At 32.9% G+C, this 24,654-nt stretch overlaps 1 protein-coding gene across 2 annotated transcripts in view; it reads left to right on the top strand.

Moving 5' to 3' along the window:
* LOC117918829 (AUGMIN subunit 3-like) overlaps positions 1–18,548 on the top strand; it is a 30,837-nt gene extending 12,289 nt beyond the window's left edge. The window contains exons 5-18 of one of the 2 annotated variants that reach the window (XM_034835751.1): positions 943–1,009; positions 1,651–1,754; positions 3,249–3,333; positions 3,996–4,053; positions 7,569–7,700; positions 9,303–9,372; positions 11,142–11,199; positions 11,404–11,459; positions 12,711–12,863; positions 14,998–15,109; positions 15,234–15,375; positions 16,101–16,176; positions 17,533–17,618; positions 18,255–18,548. In XM_034835751.1, the coding sequence (XP_034691642.1) occupies positions 943–1,009; positions 1,651–1,754; positions 3,249–3,333; positions 3,996–4,053; positions 7,569–7,700; positions 9,303–9,372; positions 11,142–11,199; positions 11,404–11,459; positions 12,711–12,863; positions 14,998–15,109; positions 15,234–15,375; positions 16,101–16,176; positions 17,533–17,618; positions 18,255–18,396 (1,341 nt within the window). In that variant the 3' untranslated portion in view covers positions 18,397–18,548. The remainder of the gene's footprint in view (positions 1–942; positions 1,010–1,650; positions 1,755–3,248; positions 3,334–3,995; positions 4,054–7,568; positions 7,701–9,302; positions 9,373–11,141; positions 11,200–11,403; positions 11,460–12,710; positions 12,864–14,997; positions 15,110–15,233; positions 15,376–16,100; positions 16,177–17,532; positions 17,619–18,254) is intronic. The other variant, XM_034835752.1, reaches the window with a different exon arrangement.
* Positions 18,549–24,654: the final 6,106 nt, after the last annotated feature.

The following is a 24,654-nucleotide window of genomic DNA, read 5'->3' on the forward strand; positions in this document are numbered from 1 at the left end:
AACTTAAATTAAGTCATTAAGTCATATTAAGTTATTAAGTTGATTTGATCAAATACCCTTCAAGTTGTGGATTTAGGACCATCAAGGAGGAGAAAAATTTTGTGTAAAATTGACCTTGTGAAAACATTGATGATTTGACTAAGGTACTACTTTTTTTTTGTTGCCACTATCCTTGCATGGCTTTCCTGTTTGCTGTGGCACAGACACCTCAAATTATAGAAACTTTTATCAACATATTGGTGACTAGACAATTGAATAAGATTGAGTGGTTTCTAGCTTCATAGAAACAGAGGAATTAGAGAGCTTCTTATTGTGTGAAATTTAATTTTAGGGCAGTTAGGATATGATTATTAGATCTTCATATGTTTGGTATTTTTGAATTTAGTAATTTTTTGATATCTCTATCTTTGTTTTGCTCTGATGGAAATTATTTTATTTTTATTTTTTCTATTTATTGGTTTTTATTTTTTAAAGTTGTATTTTTATATGTATCTAGCATTTTCTTTTTCTGACTTTTGTGGTTTATGTGCACTTTATATAAATTTTTTAATACACGTTCCTGTATCAATAAACATAGTCACTTATTTTAAAACAAACCATGAGTTGCTAATATTTGATTCTCCATCTGGCCAGACTGTAGTTATGGCCTGTTCGAGCATCTGGATGTAAGGTTCATGCATTATTTTGACTTTGTGTATGTTTTTCGTGTCATGGGAAAGTAAATCTATTATTCAATAAAATCAGCCTTGCATTGTGTGGCGAGAGTGGACTATCTAGGTTTCATTAATTTTGATCTGTGCATTTCTTTTCAAAATTTTTTTTTGATAACCGAGGAACCTTCCATGGCCAAGCCCTTAATTTTTTCTTTTCAGAGAATACTTAAAGCAATTTGTTTGTTGTTGACCTTTCAGAAGCACTTTTGACATGTTTCTTGTGATTTAGATGAATGCAGTTCTTGGAAGAATTGCTTCTACAGCACAAGAGTTGGCTCATTATCATTCAGGGGATGGTATTGTATTCCTGTCTTTTCTGTGCCTTTTTGTGTATCTTTCTTTCCCAACTTGTCTAGTTTAATTGGTTGCTATGTTTTGAAATGACTAAATCTTGTGAAGCAGGTATAAATTTTTTAGTGTACTTTCCTTAATTCTCAAGTAGAGAAACAAAATTTGATCCAGTTTCTCCATCCTTTCAGAGCTAATGGGGTTTGACACGTTTCTAAAACAGGAGGAACTAGCTTAACCTCAGAGCTTCCTGTTGCTTTAGGCTGCTGGAGCCTATCAACGTGCAACTGGAACTATTGTTATTTTTAATTTAAATGATTTTAGTTTCTTCATTAGTTTCATTGAATTGGATTGCATTTGGTGGGTTTTGATCCCATAAATTGGGTGACATGGAGGTTTTCTACTTGATTATAAGCCAGCCAGTTTGAGTTACGGGAAACTTTACACCTCCATCAACTTGCCAGCTGTCCTGTATATATCTTTGTTTCAAACATTATGAAAACTTATGGTTGACCTTGTGTTTGGTGGTTATGAGATTGATTCATGTCCAGCAGAAAAAATGAATGTCAAACACAAATTTTCAACTAATTTTCCACTAGTTTATTATCATCACTCTCTAATGAGTTTTTGGCATTTATCATATGTGCAGAGGATGCCATCTACTTGGCGTACTCTGAGTTCCATTCATACTTGCTTGGGGATTCAGCTTGTATAAAGGAGCTAAACCAGTGGTTTGTTAAGCAATTGGACACGGTATGTTGATACAAACTCATTTTTGTTGTATTTTTTATTTTTATTTTTGGTTTGGTAACTGCTAATTTTGTCATATCTTGTGATGTTGCATAATTGTAAGGTTTAGGCCTCCAATATGAGCATCCAGAAAAAAAGTATAACATTGCTTAATAAACTCACCAAACAGGAATTGCCAAAAACTCATCTTCTGCAACATGTTTTAGCTCATGTCAAATTGCAAATTATTAGGATCATGGATGCTTGGTAAGGATGCATGTATTCTCGTCTATGTTATGGACTGAAAAATGGAAGGAAACATGTGAGAAAGGGATGATTCTATTGGAGTTCCCTTCCAGTTTGGTTCATGTGATAGTGTTTTTCTAGTAGTTTCAGTCCCTCTCACTTTGCTCAATGTGGTGGGTCTGTGTACCAGACAAGCACTGATTTCAAAAGCTAGAACTCTTCTGCAGTTTTCTGTCTCTTGAAATGATAAGAAAGGCGGATCCTTTGGTACAGTGTGATTGGTGATCAGGACTAAACATTAGTGGTGCTTGCTTGATTATTAATGATTGGATGACATGCAAAAGAACACTAAAAGCGGTCCTTTAATATTGTAAAAAGAATCTGATGGTATGCAGGTGTTGGGAAAAAAAATCAGAAGGGGTTATTAGAGATGAAGTTATTGGAGGGTGATATAAAGTTATCTTTTATTGAGAACAAGGAAAATAATTCCCTAAAAGTCTTTATCTGTAGAGAATTATTCACCTAGGGAAGTTTTCACAATTTCAGTCAATAGAGCTGAAAACATTTCATGTCTTTTCATTTTCATGGTACAACAATACTTGTAGGTAGAAATTTGATGCTTGATGCAGATTAAAATTCTGTAGATTGATTTTTTGTCTCTTGGAAGTTCTACCATGTATCTTGATTCTTGATGGCAGTTTTATGCATGGAGTGAAGTATCGAAATTACTGCTCCCAATATTGGAACTTCTGATTTGCTGTGCTGTTAACTATTTTTCTTTCCTTTGACAAGAAATGGAAATTTTATTAAATGAACAGGAGCAACCACACTAAAGGATGAAAGATATTATAGAACAGAAAGAGAAACTAACAACAATAGAAAAATGCAAGGCAGCACCCAACACAGACCCTGGGGATACTCTAGGAGGAGGGAAGTCATTTACAACATTAGTCTAAGAAATAGCTCCCCTCTGGGCCAGACCATCATCTTTCCTACTTTTCAGTTTCATGGACTTCTAGTTGATTCTTACTGCCTTTCATCTGATCACTTGTTTTTTACAAATAATCTATTGACTTGTTTTTGTGTAGCATAAGGGCTTGTAAACATAATATATAGGGCCTAAGTAACCAAAAAAGAAAAGAAGTGCAAGTACTTTATCTTGCTAACAGATGCTGTTGTGTATCGTTTCCAAATCCCTGGATATATTTTGGATATTTCTTCATCTCATGGAATTTGTGTCTTATTAATTATGATGGTATATCATGTAATCAGGGTCCTTTTAGATTAGTTGCTGAAGAGGGCAAAGCCAAATGTTCGTGGGTGAGCCTTGATGATATCTCAAATATCTTAGTACGAGGTATTCTTCTCTCCTATGTATTTGTTTAGTTTATCACCCCCTTTTGGAAAGTATTTTCCACTAAGCACTTTTTGACCATCTTTTTGTAACATGCATGATTAGTTTAAACCTATAAATATTTAATTTCACCTGACATCCATGTATCTATTTAGTTTTTAATATATAATTGTCTTTAATGGAACTTATTCTTTGTGCATTCATATAATGCAACTCTTTCGTTTTCTTATGGGAAATACTAAATTGAGAAATTTAGTGATAATCAAAGAGGAAATACAAGAAGAGCATTAAACTTTCCATTTTCCTAATTACTTTTTGAGCCATTGCTTCTATGTAAAAGTTGAGCAAAAAATTGTTGTCTTATGCTTTGACTGTTATAAACTAGACTGCTTGTTCATAACATTGTATATACAAACGTATATGGTATGTACATAATTTTGTTGGTATGACGTACATTGTGTTACTTAGCTATACGGCATGTAGTGCACTAAATAGTAGCAAGGGTTTGGCTTAATTTGAATTATTTTTGCTATTCTGCAGATTTAGAAAAGACCTATCTTCAATGTGTAATTTATCTTATCGATATAATCAATATACACATTTTATAGTTGCATAGATATATAATATGGATAGTTTCTTACCTTATGTTCTTTTTTCCAATGCAGCAGATTTAGAGAAATCCCATCATCAACGTGTATCTGAATTGCAGCGGCTTCGCTCTATGTATGCATTCTTCTGCTTTTAGTGTTCTAAAAGTACCTGGTTCCTTTATGAAAAGACACTCTATTGATTGATTGGTTGGTATAACTGGTAATGGATATTAGGTTTTGGCAAAATATGGGCAAGAGGAATTTGGGTGGAGGACTAAAAAGGCAAATGGAGCGTTTGGTGTTGGGGTTTGGAAGGAGATCTTGAAAGAAGCTGATTGGTGTTGGGATAATATGTCTTTTAAGGTGGGAAAAGGCACCAGAATTAGGTTTTGGAAGGACCCTTGGTGTGGGGATGTGGAGCTGTCTTGGAGGTTCCCTCATCTCTTCAATGTGGCTGCCCAAAGGAACGCCACAGTGGGGGATATGTGGGACCAGAATTCTGGTCAAGGAGGTTGGAATCTAAGGTTCATTAGAGGCTTCAATGATTGGGAGCTGAACATGGTAGGCGATTTACTCCAAATTTTAAGGAGTCAAAGAATTACCTTGGAGGAGGACTCGGCTTTTTGGAAGGGAGGAAAAAATGGGAAGTTTGGTGTTAAGGAAGCGTATGATTTGACGATCAGCCCTAGTGTTTCCATGTTTCCTAAAAAGGGCATTTGGGTGGAGAACGTTCCTTTTAAGCTAGCGTTCTTTGCGTGGGAAGCTACGTGGGGGAGGGTTCTCACCCTTGATAGGCTTCAAAAGAGAGGATGACAGCTTCCTAATCGTTGTTATTTATGTGGTAGTGATGAGGAAAATGTAAATCATCTACTTATTCACTGTACAGTGGCTAGAGTGTTGTGGGGGATTGTTCTTAGTTTGTTTGGTGCCCAGTGGGTCTTTCCAGAATTTGTAAAGGAGGTGGTTCTTAGCTGGAAGGGTTCTTTTGTGGGTAAAAAGAGGGAGAAAATTTGGAGATCCATTCCGTTATTTATTTTTTGGACGGTTTGGAAGGAGAGGAATAGATTAGCATTCGGGGGGGTTAGCTATTCAGAAAGTTAAGAATTCTTTTGTTTGTAATGTGTGGGGGTGGGCAAAATTGTATAGTGGTACGGAGCCTCGCTCCCTTATAGGTTTCTTGGAGTGGTTAGCCTCCAGTTAAGGGTCGGTGGGTTTTTTGTTTTTTTGTTGTGAGGCCCTCGTCGCCTCGTATACTCCCTGTATGCTATGTGGCGTTTTGTCTTTTGCTAACATATGTGTTTACTTATCCAAAAAAAAAAAAAACTGGTAATGGATATTGGTGAGGTTAATTTTGTTGAATGATTTTTTTAGGTTTTAGACTGGGCATAGAAATTTTAGGTGGATTACTATATTCTTATATTTAGGAACTAAGGTAAGGTTGGTACTACAATATATATTATGATTTGCTTCCATCGGAAAGCTACTTTTATAGTTGCCTGTAAAAAAAGGAAGATATCTTCAGACAAGCTGGATCAAAATTTTAGAAGGCAATAGGTGGCAGGATTTTCTTACGTTACAAAACTATGATTGTGGATCATTGCTATCGTATAATGCTTCTTTAACTTCTTCTCTTTCTCTCTCTTTCTCTCTCTCTCATGTTGTCCCTCTCTTTTAATTGGGTATGTATGGATAATTTAGAAGATTCAAAGGGACTTTTTGTGAGGTGGGGTTTCTTTAAAGAAAAAATCGCACTTGGTGAGTTGGGACATTGCTTGCTGGAAGAAGTGTAATGGAAGCCTTGGTATTAGGAAGCTATCAACCTTCACTGAGGCACTGCTAGGCAAACAGATTTGGAGGTTTGCCTCATAAAATGATTCCATTTGGAAGCAGGTTATTTTTGAGAAGTATGGGAAGGAGCGGTTTTGGTGTTCCCGTGATAATAGGGGTTGTTTTGGTGTGGGGTTGTAGAAGGCTATTTAGAGATGTTGGGGAAATTTTGATAGTAGGTTATCATTCAGAGTGGGCAATGGCAGGATGATGAAATTTGGAAAGATAAAGGGTATATTGATTCTTCTCTAATAGAGTTGTTCCCGTCTTTGTGTTCAATAGCTTTGACAAAGCATGCTCGGGTTTTAGATGTCCAGGATCATCAGGGTGAGGGAGGACTCTATAACCCTTGCTTTTCAAGGAATCTGAATGATTGGGAGATGGAAAGGGTTGAGGCCTTCTTCTTGAGGTTGTAAAGAAGACTGAGAAGGGATGATGAAGACATAATGGAACAACCGAAATGTATGTGATGGAAGCTGAGAAATTTTTGAATAATTACATTTCTTTTGTTTGAATATCAGTAAAATAACTGTTAAAAGTTTTTTGGAAGGAAACAAGAAAAATCAGAACTCAAATGTTGGGGAAAAAAGGTAAACAAGTGGTGAAAACTCTTGTGAAGTGGAAAGGTTCCAAGCTTCAAAGTCCTTGCAGCAATAAGAGGAAAAAAAAAGTGTTAGCAATCATAAAAGGAAAAAGAAAAAAAGAATGAAGGTTGATAGATCCTTGAGAGAACTGAAAATGAAAATAACACTTCTGGAAAAAAGAAAAAAAGGAAAAAGAAAGAACAAGCCAAAAAATCCCAACCACAAAGCAGGGCCAAACACAAACATCCCACTAAACTGCCCCAAAACACAATTATAACTGAGATGCTTATGGACGAAGAAAAAATCCCCAGTTTACTCTAGAGAATAAGAGGCTTTGTCTTAGCTGAACCGTCAGCTTCTTGATTAGTTGACCATAGCTTTTCCACAAAGAAGAACCCTAATCCTCCAAATACATTATCAATCTATCTCATCCATTGGTCTTATCTTGAAGGATCTGTCCTACCATATGATGTCTATGGTAAAGCAAACTGTAAGGTTCCAAACATTCATCGCAGTTGCCTTTGGCAAAGCCATCAAACAACACTTAAGTCTTGCCTTAATAATCTGCCAAGAGCAGTAGGATTGGATAATTCCTAAGAACCCTCCCCTGCGTTATTAGAACAGATCTCTGATGCCCATTTGTTCTGGATTTTTCAAGAAGCACCAATCAAATTTGAGCTTAGTGCATTTAGTGGGCAGAGGTGCCCATTGTGCTTTATTGCAAAATCTTCTCCAGTAAGAAACATAACTTTAGTCCAGCAAGATGATGAAAGGAGTATCAGTAAACTCTCTAGGGCATGTTTGGCTTGTGAGCATCTTGGGCTAGAAATGAGTATTCCATCCTTAAGAATGGATCCTAGGAATGGGAATAGAATTTGATGATTGTGATTCCAATATTTGGTTTAAGAAATTTCTGTCAAGTTACATTCCCATTCTATGGCTGGTTATTGCAAGAATGATACGAGAGTTAATGCAACTTTTCAACAATACCCTTGATGATTGGGATCTAAAGCAGTCAATTTTTTGTAATGAACTTAGCAACTGTTCTACACATTGGAGAAGTTTAAACCATGTCATTTCATTTCATTATTTGCTTTTTGATAGTGTGATTTGGTTAAAGTGACTTATTGTTCTGTTTATTTCTCGCTTTGACAAGAAATATATCTCTTGCTACTTTGTGGGTTCGGGGAGAATGTTAATGATTGTATGAGTTATAGGTTGTTCAATACTGTGACAGATTTGGAACTAGTGAAAGACAGTGGGTAGAAGCCCAAGTGGAGAACGCTAAGCAGCAAGCCATTCTCATGACACTTAAATCTCAAGTAACATCAGATGAAGCTCATATTCATCTTGACCTTCATTCTCTTAGGTATGAGTTTTCCATACCACTAGTCAAGTTCTGCTTTCTAGAAGCTTTAGCTTCTATTATTGATTCTGCTTCTTCTCCAGTATGTCTTAAATGATATGCTTGTGAACTTTTCTGAAAAAACTTGTATTCATGAAGTTCAATTAAAGATGAATTCTCTGCTACACTGCCAGATGACAATACAAAGTTTCTTTCTTCTATCGAAATTTGAGTTCTCTCCATAGACATCCCTTGGTAAGGCAGTAGCAGAGGAAGTGACTTCATCAATACTGAAATGGTATCCTAGCCTCACTTTAAAGGAATGCCCATGGGTATCAACAATGTCTGGAAACATATTTGCTCATCTATAATCAAATTTAAAAATCAACCTTATCAATGCCATGTAGAAAGAAAAGCCCTGCTATAATTATTCTCCTTGAAGATCCAATGGTCTTGCTATCATATCCGAATTACCTACTTTTTTGAAATGTTGGGAGACTAAACCAGAACTGTTCGCTTATTCTAGGGAGATTTTCTTAAAATACAAGAACATTATGTGATGAAATTATTGTGGGAGGTGGGCTTTGAGGATAATTTCTCATTTTTTATTATATTTGATATTAAAAAAGTGTACAATATGTATAGGCATCAACCACTTTACAAAGATATAAAACTAACAAACTGGTCTATCACACCTATAAATCAGCACCTAACAAAGATTACAAAATTATCTCCTTTTTTAAGTTCCTAGAAATCAGGAATTAGTCAACCCATCCAACTACTCAGAAAAGGAAAAAATAACAAATCCTGACAATTATCCAATAGAAAGTTTAGCATATTGTTTCATTATTCGAGATTGAACATATCTCACTTATTATTTATTTATTTATATTTCATCTTTATAAAATGTATTAAGCAATAAAAAGATTTATAAGAAGGATGCAAAGTTATTCAGAAAGAAAAGATACATGGACACTACAAAGCCAAAGAAAAGGTTCATGAACACTAGAGAACTGGAGAGATAAAATAGCTGCCTACACAAATCCACCCATGGATCCTGACCCAAAATAGAGGTGAAAGAATGGAGTACAGACTCTAGGGTTAACGGATCATTGAATTCCCCAACATAATTAACCATAAAGATGGACTCTCTATTGGGCAGTCTTTTCTGTTTCCTGATTTTCCTATCTAGTCTTCCAAGACATCAAAGGTTTCACATGATAATTATGTCAAATTGGTGACAACTTAACGGAAATGTATCTCCTTGTACATATTTGGGAAATGCTTAACTACATAACCTGTTGAAGCAACCTAGCCCTAGATGATGGAAGTTGTGTGAGCCCAGTAGTGATTTCATAGATCTTAAAACCTGAATGATTTACCAATGTTTAACCATATTTTAGCCACACCAAGCTCAAGAAATCAGCACACAACTCGTAAAGTAAAAAACTGGTCCAATAAGGCCCTAAATCTCACAGGTTTGCCATTGATCCCATCTCCTAAGAATAAAATGGTAATGAGGCAAAATGTATCGATGTTATTGAGGCTCTTACATTTGCAAAATATTTTCTATGTTTTGGCTATTGAATACATATTTTTATGTTGATTGTATTGGCTAATGTTCAGGAGAAAGCATTCCGAATTGGTGGGAGAATTATCAAATCTTTATCACAAAGAGGAGAAATTGTTATCAGAGGTTTGTATGTGTATCAAGTTCTAAATTTTCTCTAAGCTGCCTCCCTATATCTTTGGACCCATTTTGGTGCTGCTCTAGCTTCTAGCAATGTGCATTTTTCACAAGAGCCATGTAGGGAAGAGGTTGTTGTAGATAGATAATAGTATTTGGTTAGTACCTCTCTTATCTTAAGAGCCATTATTTTGTCCCCCATCACCCACCCCCGGTCTCTTCTGTACTTCTGAAGAAATCATGGGCATGCATTTTTAAGTGAAACATCACAGCAATCATGTTTACATTTCAAGGAGTCGGATCAGCACAACATGTTTTCAACAAAATAAAAAGCATCACAACCTGATCTTATGGATTCAACAAATCAAGTTAGTTCTTGTAATCAAAATCATGTATAATTCATCATGTATCTTGCATTATCATTTGAGTAGTATCTTCATATTGTTACAAACATGCAAACTATTTTAGTGCAACAGATGGGAGTAATATAATGTGTCATAGCCCTGTAGAGTTTCAAGTCAGCTTGAAAAGCATTTCTATCCAAGCTGCAAAAATAGACATTCAACATGGTAACTATTTTGCTACCTGTGCTTGGTCTGATGTACTTATCATTTCAATCCAAGCTGCTAAACAAAGGCATTCCACATGGTAGCTATTTTGCTTCCTCTGTTTGATTTGATATACTGGTTCATATTACAGTCATCAAAATACAACTCATCGAGCACTAGTTGAGGTTGGTGACATGACCATTTAGTGCTATGTAGGGTCATATTCTTCTAAATCATTGGCAATATAGTCATGAATAATTGCTGTATTTTTCCTTTAGAATATTCATTATATGTAATAATTAAATTAAAACAAAATTTATGGTTATAGTATCACTTTTTATATGGCAAGTATCTTGCCAATCTACTGGTTTTTAGAGAGATTGGATTATACTTCTCAAAAATGGGATCTGTTACCATAAATTGGGATAACTTGAACAATGTTTATGGCATGATTCATACTTACATTTTAGATGTGAGTTTAGGAAGAGTCATAGATCACCAAATAAAGGTCACCATCATCAAGCACAAAAGGTCACACCAAGTAGAGGTGCATGATATACAAACAACATATAGCAAAGAAATATTTTGAGAAATATCTAAAGCATATAGAACCCAAATTTTCTAGAATATTAGGTTACAATTTTCAGCTTTGTGAAAGGTTTAGTACTCACTCAATTTTTGTAGGATAAGTTAGTCATAGTAATTAATGAGTTGTGAAGTTTTATTATGCTTTTATTTATATTTAAAAATTGTTACGGTAAGTTAGTAACCCTCATTAAAGTTGCTGGATATAACTTACAAGCAACCATCCCAATATTGAGCTGGCATCTGGACATCATGCACTTGCAGTTTGCTTGCATGTTTTGATGACTCTTACTAATGAACTTGTTAAGACATCATGAAATCACTGACCTATGGTAATAAACAATAGAGATAAACGCATAACCAGAGCCTCATAATTGAAATGTCTATAATTTTGAAGGTGCTATATTCGAATGCACTAAATTGTTTGAAACATGTTCTAACTGTTGATTGTTGTTTGGGTGCAAATAATTGAAACATAAGCTATTTTAGGGCAGTTATCAAAAAAGGATTTAATCATTTTTTAAAATTTCCAAAAGGTCCTGTTGCTCTGATGTTGGACCATTACCGGTTTTGTTTAGGTTTTTGCTTGATAATCATTTCACTGTCAATATTTTTATGCTCTCTTTTTTTATTTCTTTTCCCCAGACTATTCCCAGCCTTTGTTGGGAGCTGGCTCAGCTTCAAGACACGTATATTTTGCAAGGTAATGAACATGCTTTGCCTGTTAAAAAAGTGAAAGAAGCAAGTTAATTTTTTATTTAATTATTTTTTTGGGTTATTATGATTTTCATTTCTGATCTTTTATGTGATTATGATTTCAATTTACATTTTTTAGTGTGTTATTGTAAATTTTCAATTAGAGGTTTTTGTAATTGAGTTATTATGATTTCCATTTCTGAACTTGTAGGTGATTATGATTTAAAGGTCATGCGACAAGAGTACTATATTAATCGACAGAAGACGGTAGGGATCTCTTCTTTATATTGTCATTTTTGGAACATTTATAATATTTGTACTTCAGAATGATATTGATTAATGCAAAAACTATATTTATTGAAGAATTTTTTCAAGAATAGTTCTTTTTGGCTAGGAAATTCTTAGTTTTCAGTTGTGACTGCAGGTTAAGGATTTCAGGCCTAGGTGAGCCCTAGGCTCATTGCGGGATCTCATATTTGCCTTTTGCAGTTGTTTGCCTGTGGAAAGAAAGGAAGTTTTTTGAAAATGCTATTATTTAGTGTCCAGAATAGAATTAAACTAGCAGCCTAGCAAAATTATTTAAAAGATTAACAAATGCTTTTCTGAAACTGACTTCTGGGCAGTATACCCAAGCTCAATGCTTGTGTGGCACAAGGATTACAGAAAAAATCATGGTGGAATTGGACTGCCAGAATCATCCTATTGATTCAAAAGGAATCCTGAATCATGAACCCTCATAAAGCCTTGATTGTGGCCAGTAGAAATCCACCTAACCATGAGTGCAAAATTCTCTGTATTTATGGAGAGATACTTCTGTTAACTGGTTCCACATTGCAGTCATGACTAGACATTAGGACTCACCTTTATCCAAAACCCTCCTAAGGAAATCAAGGAGTGCATCAGAAATGATATAACTATGGTGCCATTAACCCCTGACTTTGTAGTTGGGTCTTTGTCCCCCTCTCAAATCAAAATAAAAAAGGGATATAAAATTCATCAAGCATTCTGAATGACTAGTTTTTCTCAGACAGAACATAGTGATTCTTCATAGAAGTTGGTGAAACCCTAGAGGGTCACCTTGAAATATTGGCAGCTTTAACATGTTAAGAAATTAGTTTGAAAGCCTGAAATAAATAAAAAATATTTAAGTTTGAAAAAAAAAAAAAGAAGAAAAGGAATGAAAGAATCACATTCAAGTTTAACCTGGGAAACCAACCTGAGCCCAACTTATTTGTAATTAGGTCAGTTTCTTGTTTCCCAAATTCAACTGGAACCTGAATTTGTTATATCTCATGAATATCACTTACAAATACTCTTTTCAAATAATTGGAACTTGGATTCTTTGTGCAAATTTTAAGGTGAAGATAATGTGGTGATTGGGCTGGAACTGTCAGGGCTATAGTTTGTTTCTAATGTCTAACAAATATCATCTTCTATTGTGCTGATACTACCAACTTGGTACTTTGAAGCTGCAGTCATTTATATCATGGAGTTCATATTCTTAATTCCTTTTGGCAGTTCATAAATCATCTGATTAACCAGCTTGCAAGGCATCAATTTCTAAAGATAGCTTGTCAGCTGGAAAAGAAGACCATGCTTGGAGCATATTCATTGCTTAAAGTTATTGAGTTAGAGCTGCAAGGTTACCTCTCTGCAACCAAAGGCCGTGTGGTATGTGATCACTTGGTTGTGTTGATAATTTTTTTCATGTTCTGCGCTTTTTTTTTTTTTGCTTTCTACCATGTATTACTGAAGAACAACTGCTTTTATGTGTGTGTGTTCAAAGCAAGAGGAATAGCATATATGGAAGAGAGAAAATATACCCAGGAGAAGATAAAAGGTAAAGATCAACACCATATCCACCACCATAGAGCCCCTAATTGAAGCACAGTCTGAAAATATCATGGGAGTGGGAAATCCCTGAAGAAGGAATGAAGGGCTAAAGCTCCTCCCTCTGAATTAGACTTCCAAGAAGACAAACAACCTACCTCATTGAGATGGGTGCTATCCTCCATAGCCAATGATCATATCTCTAGGGCTTTTTCCTACCCTTAGCTTCTCAAGAAAGAACTGCTGTTGAATCCCTCTCTACCAATATGGTTGGGACACCTAAAGGTTTGGCTTTTCTAAGTCCTTCCAATAATGCAAGAATTGGCTTCTGCTAAGTAATTTCAACAGCAGTTCAGCTGGATCATCATTGATCATAATAATCTGCACTGGCTGGCTTCTGTTGTGTGATTTCAGACATGCAGATGACTGATGACATATCTAGGCATCCCCCTTGAAGGCAATCCTAAGGCTACTGAGTTGTAGGACTTGGTTGTGGATAAAATTTTCCAGATGACTTGATGTGGGGAATGGAGTTTATTTGTCCTTAACTGGTAGGTTCACTTTGTTCAGGCTTGTTTGATGCAAATTCTGACATACTCCTTTCCAATCTTCAAAATCACGATATTTGTAAGTTCCAAAATTGAGAAAATTTAGTGGGATTTCTTACTCTCTTTGTAGAGGGTAGGAGAAACTATATGATTGGACACAGTCAGGTTTCTAGTCCTTTAGGGGGTCATTAGGTATTAGGGGATTACAGTTAGCAATAGAGGCTTAATTAGTAAATAGTTGTTGCCTTGCAGTGATTTCCTAGGGAGCATGATTCCTAATGTTACCTGGTAATTAAGAGCAATTATGAGTTGCATATAATGCTTTTAATCTTCCAGCTCAAGTGGCAAAGGTTAGGATGGGGATAGGTTCCAGCTTTGATTCCATGTTACAATAAAGAGATCCATGTAATATTGAAGAGAGGGAGGAGCATCCAGCACACCATTGTTTGACTGTTAGTAATGATACATTGATTTGCTTTTGGGAAAATTTGTGGTGGGGGGGATCAACCAGTGTAACCAGTTCCCTTGGCTTCACCACCTATCTAAACTGAGAGTAACCTCTATATTGAACATTCTTGCCTTTTCTCATTAAGATTTGGTTAGATTAGTCTAGCAATTATCATTACTTGTTGCTCTAGAACATGCTTGTGCACCAATAATCTCAGTCTGATTTCCTATATATTATGTTATGGAGCATGCAAAAATCTATAGCTTGGGTTAAGCTATAATGTTCATATGTAATAACTGTTTGTTTGATATGCATTGCTGTCCATCCTGTAATATATAACCTTTTAGCCCATCTGGTGATCGAACATGGTATGGAGCTCTGGTTCATAGAGGCAGTTTATCTGTTGTATCATTTTCTTTCTTTCCTTTTTTTCCTCACTTGGTTATGTTTGTTTGTCTACCCCTACAGGCAGGCAAGCTTTGAAATATTAGTATAACCAAAGAAATATCAGGCTCTGTGGTGTAGATGCAGGGCCAAGGCTTAAGATATTTTGGGCACCATATGGAGGCATCCTGGTTAAAAAGCAATATTAAAAAAGGGGAAAAAAGATGAAGAATTAGGAAAAAAAAAAAAAAGAGAGAGAAAAAAACACTGATTTTTAGGCAGTCTGCCTATTTTTTGCAAATCAGATAAGAGGAAGCTGTAGTATTACATTTTATTATTTCCTGGTCATGGTTTTGGATCTAAGAGATCTCTTGGATAGGACCTTCTGGTTCTCTCCATACATGAACAAATTTTGGGCAGAAGGAAAAAGAATGGGGTCTGATTATCTTGGTAGCTGTCATTCACTGTCCTTGCTTTGGATGTTATATTTATCATACTTGATTATAGATTTTCCTCTAAGTAGACTATGCTTCATATTGCCTTAGCAACCTTGATTTTACCTGAATTTATGTTTGACATATTATTATCATCATAGGGCCGTTGCCTAGCACTGATTCAATCTGCATCAGATGTACAAGAACAAGGCGCGGTGGATGATCGGGATACTTTTCTACATGGTGTTAGAGACCTTTTAAGCATTCATTCAAGTAATGATTCTACTGGTTTTTCATTTAATAACCAGTTTTATCCATTCAAATACTAGCCACATTTTCTTTTTGAATTAATCTCCATTATTCAGTTTGTTGCTTACACTTGTTACCACTCTTTTAGATGCTCAAGCTGGATTATCAACATATGTATCAGCCCCAGGAATTGTTCAGCAGATATCTGGCCTTCATTCAGACTTAATGACCCTTCAGTCTGACCTGGAAAATTCCCTTCCAGAGGACAGAAATAGATGTATCAATGAACTGTAAGTTATTATTTCATTTTTTTTGTCCCTGCTAAATCAGATTCTTTCTTCTATTCTGGTATTAGATTTGCCTTATCTAACCAGTTTCAAGTATGATATATTCTGATGCCTGTGTCTTACAATATGGATTCTGATACACATTTTAGCTGACAACTAGTGTTTCTGATATGCTTCAATTTGTTGGGTGATGCAACATAATCTCTAGTTATTCTTTCTGCCAGCTGCTAAAATGATAGAACCTTTTATATTTATATTTCTTATAAACTTTAGAAAATATCATAAAAACATGAAAGATACAGAGTTCCTTCATGTTTTGTGTTCCTCAAATTGACCACCAATCTTGACACCTTGACTTCTTGTGGTTACTTGACTTTGTATCTGCTTATCATGTTATCTGTATGTCATGTTTAGGTAAGTATCGCTGTCACAGCAACAAGCACTACGTTTTCTAATTGTCTTTATTTTGTATCAATATTGATAATTATAGGTTATGAACTTACAAAAATTTTAGTACATACTTGTAGAATTGTAGTATGGATGTTACTATTATTTCCCAGGGGTCATCACTTCTGTCTCTGTAAATAATTAGTATCATATGCATATAGAATTTAAACAAATGTTTATTTATATATTTTAGAAAAAAATTAGTAGTAATACTGAGCAAAGACTTTTAATTTTTTGTAAGCTTCTGATATTTTTTGCTTTTCTGTTTGGTCATCTGTTAGGTGCACTCTTATCCAAAGTTTACAGCAACTGCTATTCGCATCATCAACAACTGCACAACCAATACTGACAGCTCGGGTATATGATTTTCCATTACATCTCATGGTCTATATTTGTTATACAAATTCAAAATGTGAAATTTCCAACTTCCATTTATAGTCCTTGCTATGTTAGTAATAGAAGTGCATTTAAAGGACTGCACTATCAGTGTCATTGATGGTGGGAAATAAAAGAAAAGCAGCTGAAATTCAAGTGATTCTCTGAACTAAAACTTTTAAGATATTAAACTAATCACTAACAAGATAAAAGGCTGTTTCAAGTTTCGAACTTGAAAACTTCATAGCTCTCTCTAGCTCAAGGTTTTAAGCTTGAAATGGAAGGCATTCTTCATAGACAAGTTGACTCTTGCTTTCTACTAGAGTTTTCATTGTTAGTATAGTTAGATGCTGAATATGTGAGTAATTCTCCTCTCCTAATGGACCCTCTGAGTGATTCTAACAAGATACAATGCATAGATGCCCTTGATCTTATGAAAAATACAAGGCATGCCCTTGTGTTTGTTGGACAAGCAATTTGGAATTGGCTGGTGTTTGTATTCATTCATTTAACTCGTTCAAAATTGCTGATTGGTTAGCAACTTAGTTTATAACCATCTCTTGCTCCAGCTTTTAAGCTTGATGGAACAGACATCTTTGGATCATTCTCCATAGACAAGTTGAATTAATAATTCTTGATTATTATAAATACAACAAATATATATCTGATGCTATTATCTTAAGATGGACTAATTTGTCAAGACACAATGCACAATGTCTTTGATTTTGTGAAATGTTCAAGGCATGCTCCTAGAGATGGAAATGCAGCGGAAGATAGATCCAATCGTCAAAATCAGTGAAAGGGCAATATAATCATTAATGTTGGGGAAGCAATTTGGAGGAGTTTCTAGGGCTGCATGGTGAAGGGAGACTCATCAGTGCTAATTTCTGGTGTGAGGCAGAGATTCACTTGGATCGTTGTATGATTATTACATTGTAAGGAAGAGTTAGGATTTCATTAGGAAGCTAGGGGTTAGGAGTTAATTGGTTTCTGGAGGGAAATCGAAAGGTAGGGTCACTCTGTGGCAAAAGAGGAGTTTCAACAAATGTTCCTTTATTCAAAACCATATACTTCCTTGACTTTGGTTTGAATTTTCTAGTGATAGATTTTTTTTCCCTTTGGAAATTTGTTCATTATTCAAATGAGTCATCCACACACACTCAAACATTAAAAAAAGGAAATGCATATAGCATCAGATATGATATGGCAGCCATGTTAATAGTCTTGCATTTTTAACCAAGCCACTGCCACAATTGTGTCCTTACTACTGTCTCCTGATAGAGAGATTTTTGTTTTCAACTAATTGTGCTTGATCGTACAAAATTTCTCTCCCTACAGCCACTAATGAAAGAGTTAGATGAAATGGAAAAGGTCAATGCAAAACTCTCTGCTGCAGTTGAAGAAGTGACACTCGAGCATTGTAAAAGAATGAGGTAATTTGAGTTGAAATTTTTACTATCTCATCTTGTTGGTGAAATTCTTTCTTAGCATTGGAAGGTGGCTTCTACATGGTCCGTTTAAGAACATGGTGCATGGTGCCATTTTTTATGATGCCTAGTGCTTAATTTTTCTCTGCCACCCGTTTATGCCATTGTCTGATTGGTTTTTAGGCCAAAACATCATACAACGAATTTCATCTCTAGTATTTTGTTTATGTCCTCAATGCTATCTGTCCTGGAAGGGCAAATATATTGTTTGGTGCCTACACTGAAAATTAAATAGACCTCATATTTTATTTGAATAATATAGTTTGCATTTAAGCCTATTTTGGTGAGGAAATTTTTTCTTCATTCTTGCATTTTTCACCTTTTGATGCATTTTTCTTTGTTTAGGTTGATTTTAACACCAAAATGAAAGATAATTGGTGATTTGTTTAGATAGAAAACCTCTCAATAAAAGAAATGGCTTACTCCTGCATGGGAGCAAACCAATTAGTAGGGTGACTTGTTGAATTTTGAAAAGATAAAAAAGGGCATACGGCCTAATAATTGCGGTCATTGTTGTTGGTTATTGAAGTTGGATTCTACCATTGCATATACAAGCTCTCATCTGAATTTCTTTTTGGAACAGATTGTAAAACATCATTCACAGGAAGTGGGGCTTCAGAGGCGGGTTTTTGTTGATTTCTTCTGCAATCCTGAACGTCTGAGGAACCAAGTTAGAGAATTGACTGCCAGAGTAAGAGCTATGCAAGTTTCATAGTTAAATCATACCTATACTGACAAAACATGTATTTAGAACTCTTGGAGACACAATTGTAAGATTTATGTTGAATACCAGTTTGTTGTCAAATGGATGCTAAAGTTTGATTCAATGCAAATGGTCTGTTTGTATGAGCGTCTGGCTCTCTCTTCCATTCTTGTGTGGCTATTATGGAGAAGCTGTTTTGCTTGAAAACTTCAAAAACAATCCCGGTATCCACAGGCAGAGCCAATATAGGCTCTGCCCCTTAAAATTGGGGAACAACTTATGGTAAATACGAGCTTAGGAAAAAAAACAAAAAAAAAAAAAAACAAAAATATTTGGAGGAAAACAATCCGCTAAGATGTTGCCCAAGCCATGACAAACCCCATTACAAAATACTTTCCAAAACTGAAAAAGAAAAAGACGAAAAAAGGGTTAAAACGAATATTCTCATCATTCCAATTCCTTTCTTTTTAATTTGTATTGTCTTTCAAATAATTGTGGAGATTTTTTTAACATATATATATATTGAATAACCAAAGAACCTTCCATGCCAAGTTTTGAAGGACTCTTTTCAGAGACCCAAATCTTAGGGTGTTGATTGTCTTACAACAACTAATGCTCTGTAAATTCGGGGTATCAATAGTGATAGGATTCAAACCTAGGACCATGTGCTACTTATTAATATCACATTTCTCAGTGTTTGCCCTCATCGATTGAGTTACCCTAACGGGTTTTTTCTTAATAATTTTTATGGACCTTTTGTTAAGATTGATAAATAAAATTATTGAATTCATTTTATAAAAGAATATGATTGATATTATTAAATGTTTTGTAGTACTGAGATTAGCAAGACTTGTATTTATAATTATTGAACTTTTTAATAAAATTCAAGTGATATTCTTAAATTGAATAAGACCAACAACCCATGGTCCTAGGAATGATCTCAATTTTGAAAGAGAGCAATATGTTTGAATCATAGATGGTGACTTCTCCATCTCAAACAGTAGTGTGTTGGAAAAGTATCTATTCTGGTGAACCCACCAGGGTGGAATCCAGACTGATGGATACTAGTGCCTTTTAACTGCAAAAACCCAACTCTGAAAGCAGCCTTACTCCACAATAACTCCAAAAACTCATCATCACCATGAAGATGAGAATAGAAATGGAGTGTAGTCTTAGCAAACCCCTATTCTTCCAAGGCTTTTTCTTTCTTTTCTTTTAATGCCACAGACATGGGGCCATGCTCCAAAAGTGTGTGTTGAGGGCTTTAAGGTTAATTTACAGTAAAAATGACTCATCACACACTGCATGATTAACTACTTTGACATGTTTGTCTCATTAATTTTTCTAGGAAAAGTTGGATGCTGCTTTACCTTTTGTTTGAATTTTGGAAAGAATGATACTACCTTATAATTTTGTAATTGGGTTGAATCACCTATCACGTGGGAGTCCAAAATCATTTTTAATTTTTTTTTTATATTTTTAAAACTTTTTTAAATACCTCAATTTTCTTTTTTCTTTTTTTTAAAAAATTACTTTAAAACTTTAGGAATGCTTTTGTCATTTTCATAATCCCTTCCCATCAAAGATTTAATATAATTGAGTGAGTTAGTATATGTCATTAGGCATATCAAATATATTTGTCAAAATAATTTAATAATATTATTTAAAATCAAAAGTAATTAATGAATTTCAATTAATAACCATTTGAGCTATGTTATAACATCGAATCCGCTTCTACCAAAAAATGTAAACAATCACAACATATCATAAATATAATTTAGTATCATTGTTTTGTACTCTACTTATTTTTCATTGTCTTGAATCTTGGTTTTATTCTTGTACATTTTAATTTTATTTATTTATACCCTGATCTTGTATATTTACACCCTTATTGATGACTTAAATTTCATCATATATTTTTAATAGTTAAAATTACAAGTTGTATAGGTACATAATCTTTAAATTTTTTGAATTTTCCTAATCATCTCTTCCTTACTTATATCTCTCTCAAAGATTCAAAGGTTCATTTCCTATTTTTGATAAATGTAAATATCTCAACCTTGAAAGTTTGCAAAAGTTTTTAAGTTAGTTTTACAAAACCAACTTAAAACTTAAAATTTGGTAATAAATCGGTTTAATGAGTTAATACCATTTAATGACTAAAATTAAGTTATTAAGAATATTAAACATGTTTTGTTTAATTCAACTTAAAAATGACTTAAATAATAAATAAAAATAAATATCTTTTTCCAAATCTTAAATACCTTTTATTTGAGTTATCTATAACTTTGTTTAGGATAATATTTAACTTTTACGTTGAGCAGTAGAACAAAAATAAATAATTATTACTAATGCCTTAAAATAAATCATTGAATAGGAAAAGTTATCAATTCAAGGTTTATAAGTCATAATATGTAATTTACATATTATTAAAACTTAAAAAATAATTATAAGAAATAAAAATTGTTTTAAAGGAAAATTAAAAATGAATTTAATATCAATGAATTATTTTGGTATATTGCTTTAAACTTTTTTCATTTATTTAACTCTTCTATATAAAAATTAAATAATTAAAAAATATATAATTTTTGTAATAATTTAATTTAATTTATTTATTTTTTATATTTTCCATAATAAAACAAAGATAAGTACTTTATAGGAACCAAACATAATGGAAATATTTTAGGCATAACCAAGTTTAAAAGAGTTTTTGAAGAGTTTAAAAGTTCCTTGTAAATTTATTATTTTGAATTTATTTTATTTTCTATTTATTTTTTAAAAGTACATAATATTGTAAATCTTTCTCAACTATTTTTTCCATATTTCCTTCCACTTTGCAGGAACTTTCCAAAAATCAAACCCTGGCAAAATGAAAAAATAAAATAAAATACAAAAGTAGAAAGCCCTACCCATGCAACCATCATCAAAGGAATAAAAATTATTCTCTCTCCTTTATGTACATAAATCTCTCTTTATCATCCTCCTTTTTCCTTCTTCATTCTTCTCGCTCAGAAGAGTCACTGTTACCAACTTTTCCTTTTAGATACAGACGACATATATAATAAATAATACAAGGCCTGAGGCTCCTGAGGCTAACTCCCACTTTAGAAAAAGGAAAAGAAAAGGTGGGGTTGATCACATGATATGTGTATATCCATGGAGCCCTCAAAGATTCATGTACACCTTGTGGGTGATAAAGCAAATTAAAGATAAACAAATTGAACTCACTGCAGTCTGTGCCTTCCTCTCTCCATTGGATGGTGAAGTTTCATGAGATCAATCGGACCTACCTTTGAGGGGAGTCTTAACTAATGTTACTCAAAGAGAAACATTACTTGTCTTTGGATAATGGTGCCTTTCCCTCTCCCCCCCACCACACAAATTTCTCTTTACTACGTGTTTCACACATCCACTTTAAAATGTTAATCTTATTAATGCATCCAACTATAAATTTTTAGGTTTATTTACCAAAAAAACTCTTTCTTCCACAGCTTTTTTTTTTTTTTTTCCTTTTTCTCTTGACTTTTTTTCTTCTCAAAATTTTTTTATTTTTTATTTTGGGTTTATTTTTTAGTAAATTATGGTCAAAAACCTTGTTATAAAAATAACTGAAAAATAATTAGGAAGAATTTTGAAATGATTTAGAGGTGAAAAAAAATGAAAAAAAAAAAAAAATCTTAACACCATGCAAATGTTCAAGGTTTGTGCGTCGAACATTGAGGATGGGTCTAGACTTGGAAGGTCACACACCATGGAAATGCTTGGCATTAGTACGTTGGACATCGAGGAAGGAGATAAATGTGTATTTGTCTTTTAGGGGTAGTTTGGTTATTTTTTCATAGAGTATTTTTATCTCAAAAAAATCATTATTCATATTATGTAAAGAGAAATGGGATTGATGTAAATATAAGATTTTTGAGAAGTGTTTTTGAAAATAATTTTAAAAAATAGTTTTTGAGAATTATTATGTAATATTTTATTAAATAAAAATTTGTTTGAAAACTTGAAATATTTTTAACTTATTTTTTATATTGATTTGTTTTTAATAATTCTTGTTGAAGTTGAGTTTGGGTGTCCAAATGGGTTGATTGTTCTAAAATTATTTAGCAACTCCCTTTATTAAAAATAAATAAAAAAACCTTAGTTTGAAGTGTTTCTCCTTAAAAAAAGCCAGAAAAAAAAAAAAAGAATACGGTTTTTTTTCTCTCATTGAAAGAAGGAATAATTTTTTATTTTATTTTATGTAAAAACGAAGTTTTTTTCCTTTATTTTTTTAAAAGGTTAAGACTCTTATAATTTAAAAAAAGAATAATTCAAATATTCGTAATTTCATTCATAACTTATAACGAAAAATTGATTAACAAAATAATCAATCAAGATTTTTTAGACATCTCAACCTAAAAATGTTATTTTATATCAATTTTTCATATTTGCATAATTATTTTTTAAAATAAGTTTAGAAAACAAGTGAAAACCACATTATTTAAAATTATCATATTTTTTATTTTTAAGAATACAAAAGAATATTTTATGTTTTTTTTTTGTTGCCAAACCTTTTTTTTTTTTTTTTTTAGGTTTTTTGTTTCTTCATTTTCTTTTCAGAATCGGTTCTATTAAAAATGTTACAGATATTAATACATTTATTGTATTTATTGTTATTTATTGATGTGAAAGATGGTGAAAAGGGGTCATTCAAAAAGGTTCGTGCATTTAATATTTATTAAGTGTCATGCATGTATATACTACTATTTTTACTTCACTTTTATAATCTACTTGTACGTACATATCATTTTTAAATCTAATAAATATCTACACCATTGCCATGTAATATCAATAAAAAATGTCACAACTAACACCTGTTATATTAGATTTTTTTTGGAAAACCATTAGTTGTACCACCACATTTATATTTGCCTGTTATAATTAAATGCCAAAAAATTAATTATTACATTGAATAAATTAAAACGAATGTTTTTTATTATTTAGAATGCATAAGGTTTTATTCGAAGTGTTTTTAATTAAAGTCTTATAATATATTTGATGATTATTTTTTAAAACAGTTTTTTATTTAAAAAAAAAATCAATAAAACATGTTTGAAAACTATTTTTTTTAAGAATATAAAAAATGTGTTTTCAAATAATATATTTAGGTTGTCTTTTATTATTTTTATTTATTTTCTAAGGATTATTTTAAAAAATAATTATAGAAACATGTAAAATGATTTAAAAATAAAATGTTAAAAATATTTTTTAGGTTTTCGAATAGTCTTTTGTTCTATAAAATATTAGAGAATCGTTTTAAAAAACTGTTCTTAAAAACTTTTTTAGAAAGTTGTTTTCTAAAACAGGTATCAAACAGGCCTATAGTGTTTTTAAGAGAATCCTTTATTAAGTGTTTCCTAAGCATATTTTCAAAACTATAAATGAATTTTTAGATTTTATAAATTTTCAATTTTCAATTTTTTTTAAAAACCACTTTTTTGGGTAACAGCGGTTACCAACTCTTTTTTATTTTATAAGATTTAATAAAAGAAAATATTTCTCATGTCCACGTTTTCATTCATTATCTTTTAGTTAACCATTTTATTAGGTAAACACATTGAGTCATTTTTAGGTAGATAGGGGTTATTTCGTCCAAATTTCTTGCTTTTTCCTTTTTATTTTTATTTTTTACATCACCTTTCATAAAAATGTGGTAAAACAATCACTGCTTTTTATTAAAAAAAAAAAAAAAACAATTTAAAAAGCTATAGTATGAGGATGAGCCACTTTGATTTTCAAAATATTTTCTTGGCACATGAGGTTGAGACACGCATGGCCTACTATTTTTTTTATACCCATTTGCTTTTCCTTTCTTTTCTTTTTTTATTTTTTTTATTTTTTATTTGTAGCCTTTTTTTTTGTTAATTTTTTTATTATTTTTGTTAGTTGAATACTTGAGTGTATATTCATTTGATGATGAATGGCATGAACTTTTGCAAATGCTTTAAATGTATAGAGAATCCTTTTGTTACATACCATTTATTAAAGGCTGAATTTCAATTACAAACCATCTCATTGTTATGTACTTGAGAATGGTCTATTATTTTATTTTCTTTTACAACCAAACCGAGATGAGTCGACTCAACTCCGGTACTGACCATCTCATAACAACTAGCAAAAACATCTTGCAATATGACTTTGGAGAGAAAGAACAAACAAGGCTTAACTCATATACCCCAGTGAAATGAAATTGAACTAAGAAAAACTCACAAATCCTAGTCTGGAATC

This window comes from Vitis riparia, chromosome 7, assembly GCF_004353265.1.
Source record: "Vitis riparia cultivar Riparia Gloire de Montpellier isolate 1030 chromosome 7, EGFV_Vit.rip_1.0, whole genome shotgun sequence".
NCBI classification, from domain to species: Eukaryota; Viridiplantae; Streptophyta; class Magnoliopsida; order Vitales; family Vitaceae; genus Vitis; species Vitis riparia.